The sequence below is a fragment of the Poecilia reticulata genome, chromosome 2 (assembly GCF_904066995.2).
Source record: "Poecilia reticulata chromosome 2, P_reticulata-male-v2, whole genome shotgun sequence".
Classification (NCBI taxonomy): domain Eukaryota; kingdom Metazoa; phylum Chordata; class Actinopteri; order Cyprinodontiformes; family Poeciliidae; genus Poecilia; species Poecilia reticulata.
The window spans coordinates 28970325-28988716 of NC_088831.1; the positions used below are offsets into that span (position 1 = coordinate 28970325).

At 38.7% G+C, this 18392-nt stretch overlaps 3 protein-coding genes across 9 annotated transcripts in view; 2 read left to right on the forward strand and 1 right to left on the reverse strand.

Moving 5' to 3' along the window:
* Positions 1 to 5446, forward strand: part of gpm6bb (glycoprotein M6Bb) — a 37467-nt gene extending 32021 nt beyond the window's left edge. Inside the window, exon 7 of one of the 2 annotated variants that reach the window (XM_008400648.3) lies at positions 2903 to 5446. In XM_008400648.3, the coding sequence (XP_008398870.2) occupies positions 2903 to 3052 (150 nt within the window). In that variant the 3' untranslated portion in view covers positions 3053 to 5446. Of the gene's footprint in view, positions 1 to 667; positions 2072 to 2902 lie in introns of those variants that run through there. The other variant, XM_008400656.3, reaches the window with a different exon arrangement.
* On the reverse strand, positions 5444 to 16206 carry ofd1 (OFD1 centriole and centriolar satellite protein). Of its 4 annotated transcripts, XM_008400619.3 has the most exons (23): positions 16128 to 16206; positions 14965 to 15045; positions 14664 to 14867; positions 14228 to 14296; positions 14106 to 14130; positions 13917 to 14024; positions 13686 to 13822; positions 13417 to 13590; positions 12786 to 12892; positions 12565 to 12684; positions 12025 to 12098; positions 11843 to 11934; positions 11504 to 11693; positions 10439 to 10569; positions 10157 to 10268; positions 8639 to 9328; positions 8373 to 8535; positions 8183 to 8274; positions 6679 to 6807; positions 6353 to 6519; positions 6107 to 6280; positions 5950 to 6020; positions 5444 to 5661 (listed from the first exon to the last, which is right to left on the reverse strand). In XM_008400619.3, exons 1-23 carry the CDS (start codon positions 16128 to 16130, stop codon positions 5616 to 5618), a joined length of 3159 nt encoding a protein of 1052 aa, XP_008398841.1. In that variant the 5' UTR covers positions 16131 to 16206; the 3' UTR covers positions 5444 to 5615. The 4 variants fall into 4 exon arrangements, with proteins under 4 accessions (XP_008398841.1, XP_008398822.1, XP_008398816.1 ...); XM_008400600.3 differs by lacking the exon at positions 16128 to 16206 and having other exon boundaries at positions 6353 to 6516; positions 14965 to 15337; XM_008400594.3 differs by lacking the exon at positions 16128 to 16206 and having other exon boundaries at positions 14965 to 15337.
* Positions 15454 to 17730, forward strand: trappc2 (trafficking protein particle complex subunit 2). 3 transcript variants are annotated; one of them, XM_081602859.1, is made up of 5 exons: positions 15454 to 15521; positions 15712 to 15839; positions 16961 to 17103; positions 17360 to 17447; positions 17525 to 17730. In XM_081602859.1, exons 2-5 carry the CDS (start codon positions 15747 to 15749, stop codon positions 17621 to 17623), a joined length of 423 nt encoding a protein of 140 aa, XP_081458985.1. In that variant the 5' UTR covers positions 15454 to 15521; positions 15712 to 15746; the 3' UTR covers positions 17624 to 17730. The 3 variants fall into 3 exon arrangements, with proteins under 3 accessions (XP_081458985.1, XP_081458984.1, XP_081458986.1); XM_081602858.1 differs by having other exon boundaries at positions 15467 to 15610; XM_081602860.1 differs by having other exon boundaries at positions 15488 to 15508.
* Positions 17731 to 18392: the final 662 nt, after the last annotated feature.

The following is an 18392-nucleotide window of genomic DNA, read 5'->3' on the forward strand; positions in this document are numbered from 1 at the left end:
TGAATTCCACAATATAAAACATGTATTTAAAGTGTTCTTTAACATTTTACTTTCAAGAAACTGAACACTATTAACCAGCAAAAATAAACATGTGCATCTCAATAAATTAGGAAATCATTAAAGGTCATTTATTTCAGTAATATAGTTTAAAAAGTGAAACTCATAAGGATTTATTAGACACATTTTGACGCATTTTATTTGTTTATTTCCTATCAGTTTGGTGATTATAGCTCTGACTGTGGAAACTAGACTGGCCCTCCAGTAGCTTAGGTTCTGTTCCTTTATTCCTCCAGAATCTGCAACAATTTTTTTTTTTTCATCTAAAAATATAGCTTTCTTCTTGTTGTTTTAATCTTTAGCCAGTGTAAGATGCTTCTGACAATATCTTTGGTTCAGAAATGCAAAAAGTTCAAGCCTGGAGTGATTCCTGAAACACTGACTCCAGCTCTTTTCGTAGCCTTTATGCAACAATCACATTTTGAGAAAATGATTTGAATTAACACAAATAAACTTGAATCGATAGCACACACAAATTTCACTCTTTTAATTGAACAGCTGACATAAATAAACTCTTTTTTTGTCATATTCCTTATTTATCGAGATGCACCTGTGAGTGAGGACGTCATCAGCATGTGCTCTTACCGCCTTTTCTGTTCTCTTCCACCAGCTGATCTACATGATGGCTACCACTTATAACTTTGCTGTTTTGAAGTTTAAGAGTCGGGAAGACTGCTGCACTAAGTTTTAAGCTGGTTTAAGAGCCCGGCACCACAAGCGACTGTGCCAATTAGAGGCAAATACCACTGACAACAAAGAAACTAAAAAAAAAAAAAAAGGAAACATAAAAAAAACAAATGGAAACAAAAACCTGAGAATAGAAAAGTTGACATCTCCCAATTAGTTATCACACAAACTGTAAATAGCTGGTTATGTCTTCTTCTTTTAGCATTTGGTATCCAGGGAGTTTTCTTGTCCTAATAAAGCTGCGCTCAGATTAGGAGCACTGCTGACACGTTTTCCATGACACTTTGCTTCTACAAATTTGCCACCATAAAAGTTTAAAGAAAAGTGTAAAGCTAGAAATCTAAGAAAACAATAGAGGTATTTAAATTTGAAACGTGTGCAGCTGCTTGTGTCTTACATAAAGGCCTTGTGTGCATGATTAATTCAGATCAGGAAAGCAAACACGATTTGCAGCATCCAGCAGCCCGCTTTGCGAGAGCCAGTTCAATTCCATCAGGGTAAATTTGCAGATTTGTGCACAAATTCATAAGTCACACACCAGATATATTTTTAGAACATTTGTGCAGGTTTTAATGCTGTTTTATAAGGACTGGCCTTAAGACCTTAATTGGAGGAACACTGCACCAGTAGTCTAATGGCCTTGAAGCATTAAATCACAAAGCCTATAAAAATGAATCCGATTGTTGTCATTTTAGCTTGAAAAGATTAGCAGTTCTGGTGTGTTTTCTGGAGCTACGTCTGTAAGAAGATGCGAGTCATTGGCAAAGTAGCTTTACCCTCATTTTTTGTTCCTTTTTCTGTTTATTTTTTAATTCATTTGGACTTTTTGTGCCAATCAATCACAGGAAACCTTCAGTATTATATTTTTTTCCTCACAAAATGAATCCTAAACTTTCATCCACTGTGTTATCCTGATGAGTATTATATGAGTATCTGTTGTGATTGTAGATTTCAAAGTAACAACTCCTCCCTCAAAGTAGCATGGGCCAGTACAAGTGGTATACTTCTGGATGAGGTCCTAAAGCCTCATTTTCTAAGATGTAAGAATAATTTCTGTTTTAGAGTAGCAAAATGTATCCTGTTTCCTACGACAGCTGATCCTCAGCTTGGAAAGATTTAAATTTTTTTTTTTCCATTCCTCAAAGTGCCATTTAAAGAGACGTTTTGTTGATTTTAACACAGTGCCTGCATGCTTACAATTTTCAGATTCGTTGATCTGCTTATAATTACTTATACTTCATATTTCATATATTTAATTTTCTTTAAGTTTTACAAGACTGTAGCTTTTACTTTCTACATAAATAAACAATCTTTGTTTACAAAAGTATCCCTACTTGGTCTTTTTTATTCTGAAGCTCACAGTCGTATGCAGTGGCTTGCGAAGGTGCTCATGTCTCTTGAACTTTTTGGGAATTTTGTTACATTACATTGACAAACTTTACCATAATTGTTGGGATTTAATGAGGCAGACTGACCAACCAACATGGGATAATGCATAATGTTGAACAGAAAGGTATAGTTTGTATTTCAGAAGCTTCTCTAATATTACCATGGCCCGCTAAGTTGCTTCTCTGACTAATTCTCTCCTTGCTTCGCCTGTCAGCTTAGGTCTTCGTAGGGTTGTTGGATTGGTGCCATTTTCCATTTCTGAACAAATGACTAAACAGTGACCCATTGGGATGTTAGTCCAAGCTAGTCTAGTGTGATCGAATACTCGACAAAGCATAATAAAATACATAGAATATGCAGTTGTAATAACAAAATGTGATCGAGTTCAAGAGATATTAATACTCATGCAAAGTGTTGTAAACCATGAAACGGGGACCATACGGAGCTCAGTCAGGTTTACAGGAACCAGGATCTCATGCTTTGCACTAACCCACAGCTTTTAACGCCTGCACCACTCTTCACTTGTTTTCTAGCATTCATTTTTCCTACCATAAAAGTGCAATTTCTGTAGTGCTCTATGTAGCAGAAGTAGAACCATCTACAGTAGCTGTAATTGTAACAAATTTATCGTAGAAAGTCTTTTGCCATGTTTTATTCTCTAAAAGTGTAACTTGTGTGTTTTGTTTACATACCATAGCTCTTGTTTCCTGTAGCTCGCTTTGCATCTCTGACATGCTCACCGGCCATCCACCTCACCCTTCTCTTGCAGATCCACTACCTCATGATTCTCTCAGCAAACTGGGCCTACCTTAAGGATGCCAGTCAAATGCATGCCTACCAAGACATCAAAATGAAGGAGGAACGGGAGCTGCAGGACATCACCTCGCGCTCCAAGGAATGCCTCAATTCCTACACATAAGGATGTCGCACGCTTACAGGAAACAAAGCAAAACAGACAAACAAACAAAAAAAAAAAATAATGCATCCATGCAGATACGCTTACGAACACTATGGCCAAACACTACAGGCCCTCTTTCTGGACCAACACTCCGCTAGTATGACCTGCTAACTCTGAGCAGTACTAACCTGGCTCCTAACAAACTAATCCATAAGAGCTGCTTTCTGCACTAACTCACCAAGAAGTGTTTCAGGAGTGCTACATCTTTTCCTTTTCTGTGTTTTGTAGGGAAATGCAGTGTAGTTCTGACATTCATACTGTTGATTGTGATGTTTTCTAGCCCTTTCTGCAACCAGTCTCTGCTGGTGAATGTTTAAGACGTTGCACTATTCTCACACGGCGAATAACAGTTTGTTTTTTGCTGTCTGTTATGCTCCTTCTTTTGACCCTTTGTTGCAAAGTTTCAGCTTGATGACATGTTCTCTTGTTGGATTTCAAATAAAAAACAAAAAAATGCTGATGATTTGTACAGTGAGGAAGGCCTTATGTCCAATTTCAGTAAGTGTTTTCAAACTCAGTCTTGCGTTGCTGAAATCGTAGCATTAAGAACATAAAACGGAGGCAGTTACACGAGCTCTGTAGATGGGGCTCACAAAATTAATGCACGCAAATTTTGCTGGGTAACCATCTTGGTTGCTAATCATTTAAGTGTGAATTAGTTTGGATTGTAGTTCCATTAGCATGTTCAGAACAACAATCGCCTACATTAACACTACCTCAGGTGTGCACTAGAACTCAGACATTAAAAATTTAATTTTGATCAGAAATGGGATGTATTTGGAGCAACATAACCATTCACTCAACCTGATTAAATCTGCTTCATGGAGTTAATTAGAATTATTTCTTGTACTTACTACATAAATGGTGCAAAGTATAATCTGAATACATATAACATCTATAAACGTTGGTTCATTTGAGTTAAATTTAATGAAAAAACCTGTTTCCAATGATGTGATGCTAAGATCTTCCTCAGTAAATAGTTGTGTACTGTACATCAGTACAAAACACACGTTTACCGATTTCTGCTTAAGCTCCTGTAACATAAATAAAACTGTCCCACATTAACACTGCATTTGAAAGCAGTCAGAGTTTAAGTTTTAAGCGATGTAAATATGCTACGATTCACTTTTTTGGTGTCAAGATTTTAAAAACTGAAACGTCGTATTGATGATTTTCTTAAATTGCATTTCTTTTAAATGTGCAATTTTTTGATATAATTACTCATGTAATCTTTTTTTTTGCTTTTAGTGAAGTTACAGGGATTATTTGACGTCCTGTTGCATGAAAACCATGTATGTTTCTGCAGAGACACGTGTGATGTACAGTTAGGTATGCTGACATCAGTAGTAGGCAGTGTTTGCCCTTTTTAACTGAATTAATGTTACTTCCTTTTACATAGCTAACCTAGTTATCAATATTTTTAGACTATTGTTTTTTTATTTTAGATTTTTTTTCTTTTTGCATGTTAGTACAGATGTTTTCTACAAATGTCCAGGGTCTCCTTAAGATTTCCTAAAAAAAATAATAATAATTCAGTTAAACATTTTTAAAAAAAGTAAATATAGCCAAAGTGTTGAAGCCAATGCTGTCCAATGTGTACAACGGTATCCTGTGAAATTAAAGTGTTTCTTTCATGGTAACTAGAAAGCTGCACAGCGGCAAAGAGGAGAAATGTGTCGCATGCAACGCCTTGCGAAATAATTTATACCACTTGAACTTTACCACATATTGTGATGTAAAAACCACAAACCTCATTGTACGTTATTCATATAGAATACGACCAACACATAACGACAATGACTTTCTTCTTGCCACTTTTCCATAAAGGCCAGATTTGTAAAGTACACAGCTAATCATTATCCTGCCAAAAGATTTTTCCACCTAAGCTGTGGCTCTCTGCAGCTCCTCCACAGGTACCATGGGCTTCCTGTCTCGTTTCTGAATACCACTTTCCTTGCCCGTCCTGTCAACATGTATGGAGGCTTGTGTCTTGGTATAATGCAGAGAATAATCAACCCACTTCTTCCATTTCATAGCAAACCATTACTTTGTTGGTCTGTCACATAAAATCTCAATGAAAGACAAAATTTGTAGTTGCAACAGGGCCAAATGTGGAAAGGTCGAAGAGGTACGGATTCTTTTGCAAGGCATACTAGTACATCACAATAATGTACATGACCTTTGATTGTTTGTGTTCCATACTGAATGAACCAAAAAAAAAAAAAGGAAATGTTTATGAATCACCAGGAGGACATCAATCAATCAATCAACTAATCAATGAGCACCATGTCTGACTGGAAACACAGCTCAACTGGCCTGATGACTGTTTTTATGAAAATAAAGAAAACAAAGTTATGCATGTTGTAAAGTGTTTTTTTTTTTATTAGAGCAGTTTGAAAAAGTTGCATATTTCACATTTTTAATAAGTGCAAATGGGTCTAAAAAAACTAAAATCAAAATGTAGGTTAAAAAGGTGACGAGGCTGAAACTCTTTACAGAACTTCGACTCAGCTCTTGAGGCGGCTCACCAGAACTCGTCGTCTTCATCCTTTAGCGAGAATGCTGCAATGCTGAGGAAAACAAACCCAGTTAATAACTGAAGCCCTCAAGGGACAGAAAAAAGCACAGCTCATCAGAGGAAGATATTTTTAAATGAACTTGAAGCAATTCCAGTGCCAATAACATTACTGACATATCAGGAGATGGGAAACCACAAAAGCAATGAATTATTGGGATTACATCACGTGGTCTTGCTCTTGTATTAAAGGTTTCTGAAGTAACGTCATACCTTTTGAATTATTATATATGCAATATAGTAATACGCCTACAAATCAAGACGGCAGCTTTATTTGTGTTACCTTTCATCTTTTTCCTCAAATAAACTCTTGTCCTCTGGGCTCATCTGTCTTTCTTCCTCTCTTACAGGCTTCTAGAAATGCACAAAAAAAGCCAAACGTGAGGTTAAGTAAACTGTACAAGTTGAACATAAAACTTTAACACACAGATTGAACTGACCTGCTCATTCTGCTTCTCTCTTGCTTCCAGAACCATCTTCATGTATTTCTCCAGTGGATTTTCTGCTTTCGGCTCTTCCCTGATCTGCTCGTCGTCTTCTCCTTTCTTAATGTCAGCTGCTGCTTCTTCCGTTTCTTCTCCTTCCTTTCCCAGTTGCACCACCTCTTCCAAAAGCTGGTTAGACAGAGAAGCGGTCACTGCTGATGTCAGATCAACGTCTTTTAAGCATCGCCACGCTGGATTCACCGTTACCGTCTCCTTCTCCAGACGTTCCAACTCCTGCTCCTCTCGCTCCATAGTATCTTCTAGCTCCCTCTGCCTTCGCTCTCGCTTCTCTTTCCGCTCCATTTCCCACCTCTGCTCCTCGTCTTCTTCTTCCTTTTTGACAGAGTCACCTGATGTCTCTTGAACTTCTAGAGAAAAGCGGAGTGACATAAATTCAGGATGCCGGAAAATGAGCCAAACGTGGCAGACTGGTAGCAGTAAGAATGATGGCCTTCAACATAAATATAAAATGCATATCGTCGTGGGTCAACCGAGATCAAGGGTCATTACTGGACGGGTTGACTCACCAGGATGGCTGTGCAAGTCTGCTGGGTCTTCTGGGAGGTCCTGGGGCTGGGGGGTGGCGGGCCCTTCGGGGGCCTCCTCAGAGAGAGGGACAGCAGTGTCCAGGAGAAGCTCTGGAATGTGGCCGGGCTCTGGAGGGAGACGCAGCACAAAGGGATCTTTTATGCTCCACCATAATGCAACAGAGCCAGAGAACCGGCACAGAATACATAATCAGCTGTCCTTCATCTTCACCATTGTGCGGGGCGGCTGAAAGGACATGCTGGGGGCCAAATTCATAGCCATTAAAAAACAGGAAAAAAAAAAAAAACTGTCTGAACCATCAAAGTTGTACATGACACCTGCTGCAAATAACACGACAGCAGATCATTTGGAAATTTCAGCGGAAACATTTTCTACTGGAAGGTTGAAGATACGCAGCAAAACTGTATAACGTCAGAGTATAAGTAGCTTGTCCCCCCCACTGTCACATAAAAACCATAATTTTCCTTATTGGATGTTATGTGAAAGCAGTACGTAATTATGAAATGGAAGGAAAATCATTGATGAGTTTTGAGATGTTTTCAAACAAAAATCTGGGAAGGGGACACGAGTCAACGTCGTCTCCTTTTCAAAGCCATTTCTTTTATCCAACAATGGTTTCCTTGTCTCCATGTTTCTATAAATACAAACTATTTTGAAAACAATGCATCTTCTCCTTCCACTTCACAGTTACACACAAATGTGACATAAAATCAATATAACTCTTGATGTGTGTGGTTCAGCATTGAAATCCATCCATCCATCCATCCATTTTCTTGCACCCTTTTTCCCTCAGTGGGGTCGGGAGGGTTGCTGGTGCCCATCTCCAGCCAACGTTTCGGGCGAGAGGCGGGGTCACCCTGGACAGGTCGCCAGTCTGTCGCAGGGCAACACAGAGACACACAGGACACACAACCATGCACACACACACTCATACCTAGGGGCAATTTGGAGAGGCCAATTAACCTGACAGTCATGTTTTTGGACTGTGGGAGGAAACCGGAGTACCTGGAGAAAACCCACGCATACACAGGGAGAACATGCAAACTCCATGCAGAAAGACCCCAGGCCGGGAATCGAACCCAGAACCTTCTTGCTGCAAGGCAACAGCTCTACCAACTGCGCCACTGTGCAGCCCTCCAGCACTGAAATGTGGCACAAATTCCTTGTCAAAGAACTGTCTGTGTATGATTCTGTCTGTTCGGACGGAGTGCGAGGTTTCCAATTTTAAGTGCTCAGAGCTGCGACGTGCTTCTGTGGCACATCTTTTCCACATGTTTGTCAGTCAGAACCCTACAGAGATTTTAAGTGCTAACACATGTGAAAAGAAAAAAAAAATCCATCGCAAATTAAGTTCAGCTCGCTTCTAAATGAGGAGCATGTAGGGAGATTAAAGAACTAAAACCATTCTTTCCTCCATCATAAAAACAAAATACTGGCTTTAACAACATGCACCTCCACATGACTGCTAATATTCTAGAACACCTTGCAAATCTCCCGTCAGATCTTCAAGGTTTATCTCCTCCGGATGCGGGGAAGACTCCAAGCTGGAAAGCACAGACTGCGCTTTTGGAGGACTTGAAAGAAACAAGGGCAAACGAGACATCATTAAAATGCACGACCGTGAAGTAAAGCGTGAAATGTTGGTCCTCGTCCTAGCAGCAGCAGATGGTACCTGGAGTGGTCCCGTGCTGTGCTCCTGAGCTGGGGGCTGTGAGGTGGACTGAGCTCAGGAGAAAAGTCACCTGCGTTTGCGGCGACGGTGACGACCGAGGCGCAGAAGAGCCGTGTGTCAGACGGCGGCGGCTGGGAGAGCGCCGTCGCTGACACCGCTGGTTCTGAGGGGGAGCAAGGACTTACATTGAGAAACAAGGCTAAAAGAGGAACAATATAAACTTGGAGTAGTTGTGTGTGGCGTTCTTTGACAAATGAAAAAGCTACCTTCTGCATTCTGCTTCTGATGTCGCCTTCTGGAAGAGGATTGTGGCGTCCCAGACGGCTGTTTGGCTGAAACGGAGCTTTCATCCTGACTTTGTCCGTCTCTTACAAATACAGGTTCAGACAAAGAATGGCGACTCTGTTCAGTGACAAATGGGGCCTGAGGCTGGTCGTAGACTTCTGAAGGAGGCATGATGTTTCCGGTGTCGTGGGATACCAGTGTGGGGGATTGGATACTTTGAGGAGTGAGTTGTTTGAGTAAAGTCTTTGGTCTGTGGGTTGAATAGTTGTGTGAAGGCTGAGAGTCTTTTTTCCTCAAAGGGGAGCTGGGGTAATGTGAAAAATAGGTTTGCTGTGGGGAAAGAGGCCTATGAGAGGCAATGGAGTGCACTGCCCTCTGCTGGTAGTTTCTGTAAGCTTCCTCTAAGCTCTCAGCCTCCCTCTGCAGTTTCTGGATGCGAGCTTTGGCTTCTGCCACGAGCTCCACGTCAGAGTCTGGAGAATCGCTCCGAGGGAACTTGTGCCTTCGAAGTGGCTCACCTGCTTCAAAGACATCATGGTGACTCACCCTGGACCTCAGCACAGCTCTGTCCACGTAGATGTCGGGTGGAACCAGCGAGTCGGCGCTGAACTCCAGAACGGAGCGATCGACGAGAGAGGGCTTCGGGTTACGCAGCACTTCATTTTCCAGAGCTGTCGTTATCGATCGAGTCGCACAGAAGGAAATGAAAGAGGAAAAGAAAACAGAGAGGCGAGGAGGGGGGGTTCAACACTAAAACAGAAGACCACCACCAGAAAAACAAGCACCTACATCTAAAACTGAGTTACTACCATTAGACAGCGGCTTTCTTTCTTGGTTTCATTTTGTTACAATGCCAACAAAACTCTTCAGATGCCTTTGAACATTTTCCCATTTCAACATTTTTTTGGGGGGTATTTTACAGACCAGCTCAAAGTAGCACATAACTATGAAGTGGATTTAGTGGAATGATTTGGTTTTCTAACGTGCTTACAAACAAACGAATCTGAGGAGACTTTGTCCCCTTTACTCTGATGTGTGTAATTTAATCTTTGTACAAATCCAGCAGTTTTGTCAAGACTTCATGGTTACATAGTTAGAGACGTTCAAATTTAGTAGAGGCGTCCCCCAACAGTCTTCAAGCTGTAATTACAGTAAATAGCGCTTCTAGATGAAATAGACACAGGGGAGCTGAATTCAAAAGTGTCCTTCCACTTTGCTTTTTCGTTCAAACTTTGTTGTATTTTATCCAATAAAATCCCAATAAAGCACAATGAAGTTTGCAGCATGACAAAACGAGGCATGAATAGTTTTGCAAGACACTTTTTAAACGATGGGGAAAATATTTGACACCTGACAAATATTTTCACTCAGAAAAAAAGAAAGCAAATCTGTCTATTCAGAGCTGAAACTTGCCACAGAGTCTAACATGCATAACTGACCAAACCTGACATGACACAAAGACCAAGCTAACACAAACTATAAGTTGCACCACGTGCTACCTTGCTGTGTTTGGTGAAGCTGTGTTTTGATCTCCTCGACATGCTTGGTCATCCACTCTGCCCTCTCCTCACACTCTGTCAGCTGAGCTTTAAGCTGAGCACATCGTTCCACCTGCAGAGAGAAAAAAACAAAACAAAAAAATTACAAATCACCATCTTGCAAAGTTTTGCAAGACGGTACCAGAGGCACAAAAGCATTATTTTCCTATGTGACCATAGGGAAAAATTTAGGTCGCATAGTTTCCCACAGTCTTCCAAGTAATCTGGTGGGACCGGACTGACCTCACTCCGAAGCTGCGTTTGCAGAACCTGTTTCTGGTTTTCAAACTCTGCGTCGTCCAGAGTACGAGCGTTCTGCAGTCGGTGAAGCTCCGTCTGCAAGGCCAGTTCTTCCTTAGATGGTTTGATCATTTCTAAGAAAGGGGGTTTACAAAACGTATTTAGTTAATGTATGCAAAAGCATTCATGCCCCTTACATTTGTTAACCATTTTACCAAAGATAGCGCACAATTACCGAGGCAGCTGGTTGCACTGGATTGTATTTAGAAGTCACACAGTAAGGATATGTAATTACAGTAAATAATTCATTCAAATGCATGCCACACATTTCAGATCATTACTTGTAAATGAATGAAAGAGAGGGAGAGAAAAATCATCATGCTCCCACTTTCAATTGGCTTATCACGTATCCGAAAGAAGTACTTTGAAGTTATAAGCTGCAATGTACAAATAAAAAAGGGAGGGAGGGTTAATTAAAGATATACGAGTATTTTGAAAAGGCACTATAGAATTTCTTTTTAACTAAATATGTCCAATTTCTACCACACTCAGAGTTTCTACTGAACTCAGGCTACTGTGTTTGTGTTACCGACAGAGAAGTAAACCAACACATTTTTTCCACTTATTAAACAGGGTGAATTCGGTCTCCCTCAGAGAGAAGAAACGTTTTTTGTTTGCTGCTGGTAAACAGAGCTTTCTGTCTCCGCTTACATTTTAATGGCTTTCCTTCACAGACAGTCTGCAAAGCTACAGGTCAGCCAAAGAGGCCCCACACTGGAAGACCAGGCTCACTCAATTAGACTCAGGCTGAGGCAGAGAGACCGACTGAGCGTTTCACAGCGCACCGAAGCTCATACTGAGCTGACTGTTGGGGGACGCCTCTACTGAGCCACAGACACTCGGTATAAGAGAGAAACTAGATTAATGGGTGAAGAAAAACCTGCATACATCACTTTAACAGAATGTGTATTTGCACCTTGTTTATGTTATCTGAGTAACAGCTGATATGGATATGAAGGAAACAGAAGCCGTTTCATATTCATTAGAAATGCGGCGGTCTCCCTTCACCTGCACGGAGCCGCTGGTTCTCTCCTTGTGCTTCTTCCAGCTGTTTCTTCAGCAGCTGCAGCTGTCCCAGCAGCTCCGTTTTCTCCAGTTTCAAGCGGGAATAGTCGCTCGTGCTCTCCAGTCGTTCTTTTAATAGCTCCTTCTGTTGAGTCAGCAGCGATATCTGCTGCTGTGCGGTTTCTAGCTCAACCTGGGAAAACAAACAATGAAGTGGAATATGAAAACAGAACTTAGAAAAGACTTCAATAAACCACCCTGTGGCAGTCAATCTTCTCCAATAAAGTGTAGTAGGAATAACCAAAATATTTCAAATTAAATATTAGTTGAATAAACTAACACCTGAAGTCTTTTCAGCTCTGTGCACGCTCTGTTGTGCTCTTCTAGTCTGGCATCAATCAAATCAGACTCCTTTTGGATTCGAGCCGTTTCCACTGGAAAAAAAAACCCCATTGTGAACATTGTGAAAATTAATTCATCATCAAGCTGGTAATTTTTTTTCCTGCAGGAAGTGAAAGGCTTGCCTTTGTTTCGGTTCTCACTTTCTGTGAGTTTTTCTGTTCTTCTAAGAAATTCCTCCTTCAGCTCAAGCTGGTAACTGGAATTATAGAAAGCAGGAGATCAATCGGTGACAAAGATGAATGAAAATCGGTTTAGCACATAGTCAAGTCAGTGATTCCTGACACTATAATAGAAAAGCCACATTTCTTCTATCCCAGATTTGTAAAAAAAAATTGATGAGATAGCGGTACATTTACAGTATCGCTTCAGAATTTCACAAAACTATTATTTATTTCATAGATTTCTGTGTAAGTTGTTAGATTACAATTTCAGCATAATTTAATTTTAGCTGATAAAGCTCAAGGTGAGTGATGGTTCATATAAGGTAACAATATTACCTCAAGTCAACCCAACAGTGACATCATCTGATAGCAATACTAAACTTGAGAAAATACTAACTTAAATTTAGGAGCTCTCTTTTGTTGGACTTTAAGTGACCTAAACAAAGCCAGATTGTTTTTTTTTTGTTTTTTTAAATAATAATAATAATAAAAAAAAAAAACCTTGAAAGCTCATTCTTCAGTTTCTGGTCGTATGTGTCCTCCATTGTCCTTACACCCAGTTCTCTCCTCCTCAACAACTCTTCAGTAGCTCTCATCTTCTCTGCGTAAATTTCACAGGACCTGACATTGACATTTAATAAAACAATGAATCAGAGATTAAAAAGGAATTAGTAAAAAAAAAAAAAAAAAAAAAAAAAGGTCTTTAAAAATATCTTACTTACTTTTCAAAAGCCTCCATTCTCATCCTCAACTCATTTTCCCTGCTGCGCAGCGTTTCGATTTCTTTCAGCAGTGACTGTCTCTGCATGTAGACATTTTTTTCTTCAATCTAAGAATAACACAGTTGTTAAAGAATGTTTACACTAATAGTCAAAAGAATTAAACAAAGTCTGCAGATTTGGAAATATTTAAGAATATTAAAAGTTTTGATATCTAAAGTCAATAACTTAGAAGTCAAGGTTTCAAAAGTCAGCAATCATTCTCTTTTAACAAGAGAAAGGCATCTTGCTATATTGATGACATTCTTGTTGTCTACTCAGATAAATCTGTGGGCATTTCCTTTTTATCTCCCCTCCCACAAACCCCAATGTGCACATTTAGCTCACTGAGTATTATTCTAATATCTATTTTTGTCAACACTGGAGTTTCTGGTCTATGCAGAATACTGTTTCACAATTATCTTAGCCCGACATTATCACTGGTGAAAAAATATTAACCAAGCTTATATTAATATTAATATATTTAATATTTAATTTAATTTTAATATTAACCAACCATACGAATGCATGGCCAAGCATTTTAGGTATTTGAAGAGAAAGTGCAGAGAAAAACAAGTTATTATAAGTATCTTACCTCTTGCTGTTTTTGCAGCCTCTCGATGGCATTTTTCTCTCGGTCCATCAGTGCCTTTGCCCTCATTTCATAAGTCCTCTCCAGTTCTTGCTTCAGCTTTTCAAGTTCCTGATTAAACTTGGCTTTTTCATCCATTCTGACCTTTGCGATTTCTACGTCTTTGAAATGTTTCAGCTGAAAGAAATGACGCAATGCAACAGCATAAATGATATAAAAACAAAAACAACCCAGGGGATTAAATGTCATTCTGCATGTTCATATGTGTAAACCTTTGTGTTCATTTCTGCTTCCTTCTGTGCTTCAATCTCTTTTTTATATGCAGCCAGCTTTGACTGGAGTGGAAACATTTTGTCTTCACCTAAACTGGAGTTCTCGTATTGTCTATCAATCATTTTCATCTTTTCAACTGGGAACAGAAAGGAAAATAACTGTGATCAACACTAAATGATAAGTACTTGAAAACAATGAAAAAGGCAGTTCCGTATACAAGTTCATCCTACCGAGGGACTCTCCATAACTTGCTAAGTTGGTTGTCTGAGTGTCGACATCATTACGGAGGTTGTGTGTTGAATGGTGTGTCAGGTTTGTTAAAAGACTGAACAGGAGCCCTGCAAGACACAACGTTTATGCCGACGAGAAGACTTGGGTGCAGAAGAAGTTTGAATGGAAGACAAAGTAACTGAACGTACCTTTATCATCGTCTTCTTTATTTAGCTGTTTAAAATTGATAATGTTAATATTACAAAACAGCTTCATTATTAATTTGATTACATCTTACATTTACTGTGAGTTGAATTGCATTAATAATCACCATAGATGTGAAAAAAGCTGACGAAGGGTTAAATTTAAGGATCTGAAGAAGGTCTTCTTTCTTGAGAATCTGCCAGAATTGAGCAGAATTGTCATTACAGCAACAAAATTCAGTATACTGTACCACATAATTGTAAAATGATGCAACATTTAAAAAACATAAATAAATAAAATAACAAAGTGTAACTTGCATTTGTACTCAGCCCTCTGGTGTCAATACTTATTTTGCTGCAAGGTAAATCTGATCGAAAGGATAGCAACCTAAAATATCAAGAACTCTTTTTATGAAGTCAGTTTGTTGCATTGGATTTTATGCTGAATGCAAAGGCAAGGAAGATGTCAGAGTTTTATTTGTAAATAACTAAAAACCACATGGAATACATTGGTGGTTGTGAATCATACAATTAAAACTGCAGAAGGGAACCAGTCATACACACCTGGTCCTTACACACACCACTCTCGGGGCAGAATACAGACAGTGTGTACTCATACCCTAAAGTACGGAGATGATCGGCTACTATAGTGTTGCAAGCTGAAAGTAAAAGAGTATCGGATGTCCCGTGTGGGGGTCTGAGAGCTGGAGTTTGTCCCTTGGAATGTGGACTCTTCAACTCCTGGATGAGCTGATTCCGCAGCTGCACCTGGATCAGAACCAAAGAGGAACAAGGCGCATTAGTGAATAAAGTGACCACTACGAAGACGATGTTATGTGGCCTCTCTGAGGTTAATGTTACTTACTTTTAGTGTGTCAAGCACTCCGTTTTTTTTAAATGTTTGATAGAGTCTTTTCCTCAGCTCTTCTGGGGATAACGCATCCTCCTTGGACGAGGACATAACGATTACAAAAGAATAAGAAAATCCCTCAATATCGACAATTTCTCAGCTTGTAGAAGACTAGTTTATCTATCCTGAAACCCTAATTCCCGAACAGACGAAGGAGAAATATATTTGTTTTTCAGTTGCTGTACAAATCAAAACAATCGACCCGCTCCCTTTAAAGATGTTAACTCAAAACATTTAAATTCGCCAACGGAAATTCTGCAGCAGGCAGGCGCACATCTATGACGCAATTGATATAAATCCTTTAAATTTTTTAAATAGCTCTCGATATATCACATTTATCCGTGAAGAATTTTACACAGACCTAATTTAGTAATGTAATTTCAAAAATAGTATGCTCCAAAAAATTCCAAAACAGACAAAATAAATTTAAATGGGTAGCTAACGTTTTTTTTTTCAATGTCGTCATCATTTTGCGACTACGCTTTCACATCTTCAGGAAGTGAGTTTAACGGGTAAAGAAAAACTGGGTTATTACTTTAAAATATACGTCTTCAATTTTCCTTTGGACTTTAATTTGGATCCTGTTTACTTTGATAGCGAAGTAAGAATCTCTTGCGTTGTCTTAGTTCAAATGTATACATGTCATTTCGTATGTCTCGAAAGATCATTTATTTGATTTTGTTTGTTTTTCATTAACTACAGGGCATCTCTTGATTTGCTAAGAAGATAACTATACAATGTCGGGAAGCTTTTACTTTGTTATGGTCGGTCATCATGACAATCCTGTGTTTGAGATGGAGTTTTTACCAACCGGGAAACCTGAATCAAAGGTAGTAAGTGCACTCATCCCTTAAAAATTATGCTGACTTCCTTAAACAGAAATATTTTTAATAAGACTCGCTAAATTATATTATAAATAGTAAATTCAGACAATTTTGTTAAGTATCAAAATGACGGTACCTGGCTGTGACGTTTGTTCTGGACAATTCAACTGAAAAACATACAAATCTGATATGGAAAACTTGTAAAACATGCAGTAACCGAGTTGGACAAATGTTAACATTCTGGGATTAACATATTAGTTACCAAGTGAACAGAAAAAGATATTCGAAATATACCATTGTCCAGCTGCTGCTGCGGAGATTGACTTGGCGTGAAATACCGAAAAAAATTAGCAATAACTTCCCGAGATGCGTTTGAAAGTAAATATGCAAAACAAAGTCCAACTGTTTTTCTTCCTTTTTTTTTTAGTATTTTTTGGTCTGCCTTTTAGGTGTACTAAAACATTGCTCCAACCCTGAAACTTAAAACAAACATCTTATGTGATGGTTGTGATATGGAATCCGTATTGTTGTTGTTTTTGTACATTAATCTCTCTTTGCATCAAGCAGACATTGGATGCCACCAACTGTTCAAGTGTCTAACAGTTTGTATTTCAAAACGCTGCAGCTTTCAGAAAACTGAACAGAAAGTTCCACAATTTTTGTTGCTTATTTTCATTATTAAACATCCTATTTAATAGTTTATTAAACATTGTAACCTACAAGCTCTGCGTCTAGAAGATGCACAACAGAATAGAATTGTCATAACTTGTCTTAATCATTGTTTTCTTTTTTGTACAGTACAAGGTTCTTCCTACAAGTTATAAACATAGATACAGCTCTGCATGCTTTACAGTTGAGCTAACCCTTCCAACAGACCCTCATAAAGCTGATTGCTACGTTTTCATACTTTTCAAGATTCATTAGAACTTTTTGTATTTATGATCCTCATTTACAAGATGTTGTTGCCCTGCGACAGACTGGCGACCTGTCCAGGGTGAACCCCGCCTCTCGCCCGGAACGTTAGCTGGAGATAGGCACCAGCACCTCTCTCGACCCCACTAGGGGATAAGGGTGTAAAGAAAATGGATGGATGGATGGATTTACAAGACGTGTTTCATTGACCACAGGACGACCATCGTCACCTCAACCAGTTCATCGCACACGCTGCCCTAGACTTGGTGGACGAGAACATGTGGCTGTCCAACAGCATGTACCTAAAAACTGTGGACAAGTTCAACGAGTGGTTTGTCTCAGCCTTCGTCACAGCAGGACATATCCTTTTGTGAATTATCGTTTTTTTTTTCTAAGTTTAATATTTAAACACAGTTTTTAGTGTAGCTGGTAAATGGTTTTGGACAATTTTCTACTCAGAAATGCAAAATGTCCATCTTTTTCCAGTCAGTGGACACAACATATCGAAGTGGTACCAGGCATGTTGATAACCACCATATTAAACAACATAATTGTTTCTTTTACCTTTTTTATATCATATTTGCCTTGGTTTATTTTCTTTAATTAAATGCCATACAAATAAGATTCATCATGCTGCACGACGTTCGACAAGAAGATGGAATCAAGAACTTTTTTAACGATGTGTATGATTTGTACATTAAGGTGAGTTGTGTTCTGTGTGACTCTATTAACCCTAATTTGGTAGACTGACTGTCTTACATTTACGTTTTATCTTACAGTTTGCAATGAATCCGTTCTATGAAATCAACGCCCCGATTCGCTCGACGGCATTTGAGAGGAAAGTCCAGTTTCTTGGAAAGAAACATCTCCTAAGTTAATCCACACCAAGATCTGAATGCATTCTTCTAATTGTATATATAAAATTCAAAAAATGCTTGTCTGTTCTTTTTCTGTAGCATTAAATAAAAAGTATGGTTAAAATAAATTTGTATAAAATGATAGTGATTTTATTTTAAATGTGAGATTTTTTTTCTACTTTACGCTGGGATAACTTTTACTATATGCATTATCAGAGCAAAATCAAAACAACACAAACAAATTAATCTCCCCAGGAAGAGTTTTTAGTTTAATCTCATTAAACTTGTAAGCAGTTAATCTTCATGCTACCAACAGGCTGATCAAACCAAGCCGAGTCTCATTTTAAATACCTATCTGATAACGTCCAACAGTGACTACATACATTTAAAATTTGCCTTTAATGTCTCTAAAAAGAAATTAAGTCAAAAATGGAAATTATATAACACATATGTAATTATTTCAGTATTTAATTATTTCGTAGTGCTAAGTTGCAGCACATCCTGAATGTATTTTATCAGTACACTTTATCCATCAGTCAGCTGGCAATGTAATAGAAAAGTTCATTGGTGTATTGTCAAAAATGGTGTAGATTATTGTGATCACATCTTACGAGTCAGATTGATCCACAGTCACATTTTAAATTATTTTCTGAAGAACTTCAATATAGGTTTTCATGTCAAGAGTGCATTAAGAATTAGTTTTTAAAATGGGGCGGAAAAAAAACTTTAAAGAAAAATATCTAATTTGAACATCATCTAGGTTTCAGAACACAAAGATTTGCAGAAACTT

Bases quoted from the DNA above. Each gene is read 5' to 3' on its own strand.
- trappc2 (XM_081602859.1), top strand. From the start codon at position 15,747: ATGTCGGGAAGCTTTTACTTTGTTATGGTCGGTCATCATGACAATCCT. The intron at 15,840-16,960 runs GTAGTAAGTGCA...CATTGACCACAG, and splicing joins CCGGGAAACCTGAATCAAAG to GACGACCATCGTCACCTCAA. The intron at 17,448-17,524 runs GTGAGTTGTGTT...TTTATCTTACAG, and splicing joins TGTATGATTTGTACATTAAG to TTTGCAATGAATCCGTTCTA.
- ofd1 (XM_008400594.3), bottom strand. From the start codon at position 15,060: ATGTCCTCGTCCAAGGAGGATGCGTTATCCCCAGAAGAGCTGAGGAAA. The intron at 10,570-11,503 runs GTGAAGGGAGAC...CCCCTTTCTTAG, and splicing joins GAACCAGCGGCTCCGTGCAG to AAATGATCAAACCATCTAAG. The intron at 5,662-5,949 runs GTAACACAAATA...TGTTTTCCTCAG, and splicing joins TTTGAGGAAAAAGATGAAAG to CATTGCAGCATTCTCGCTAA.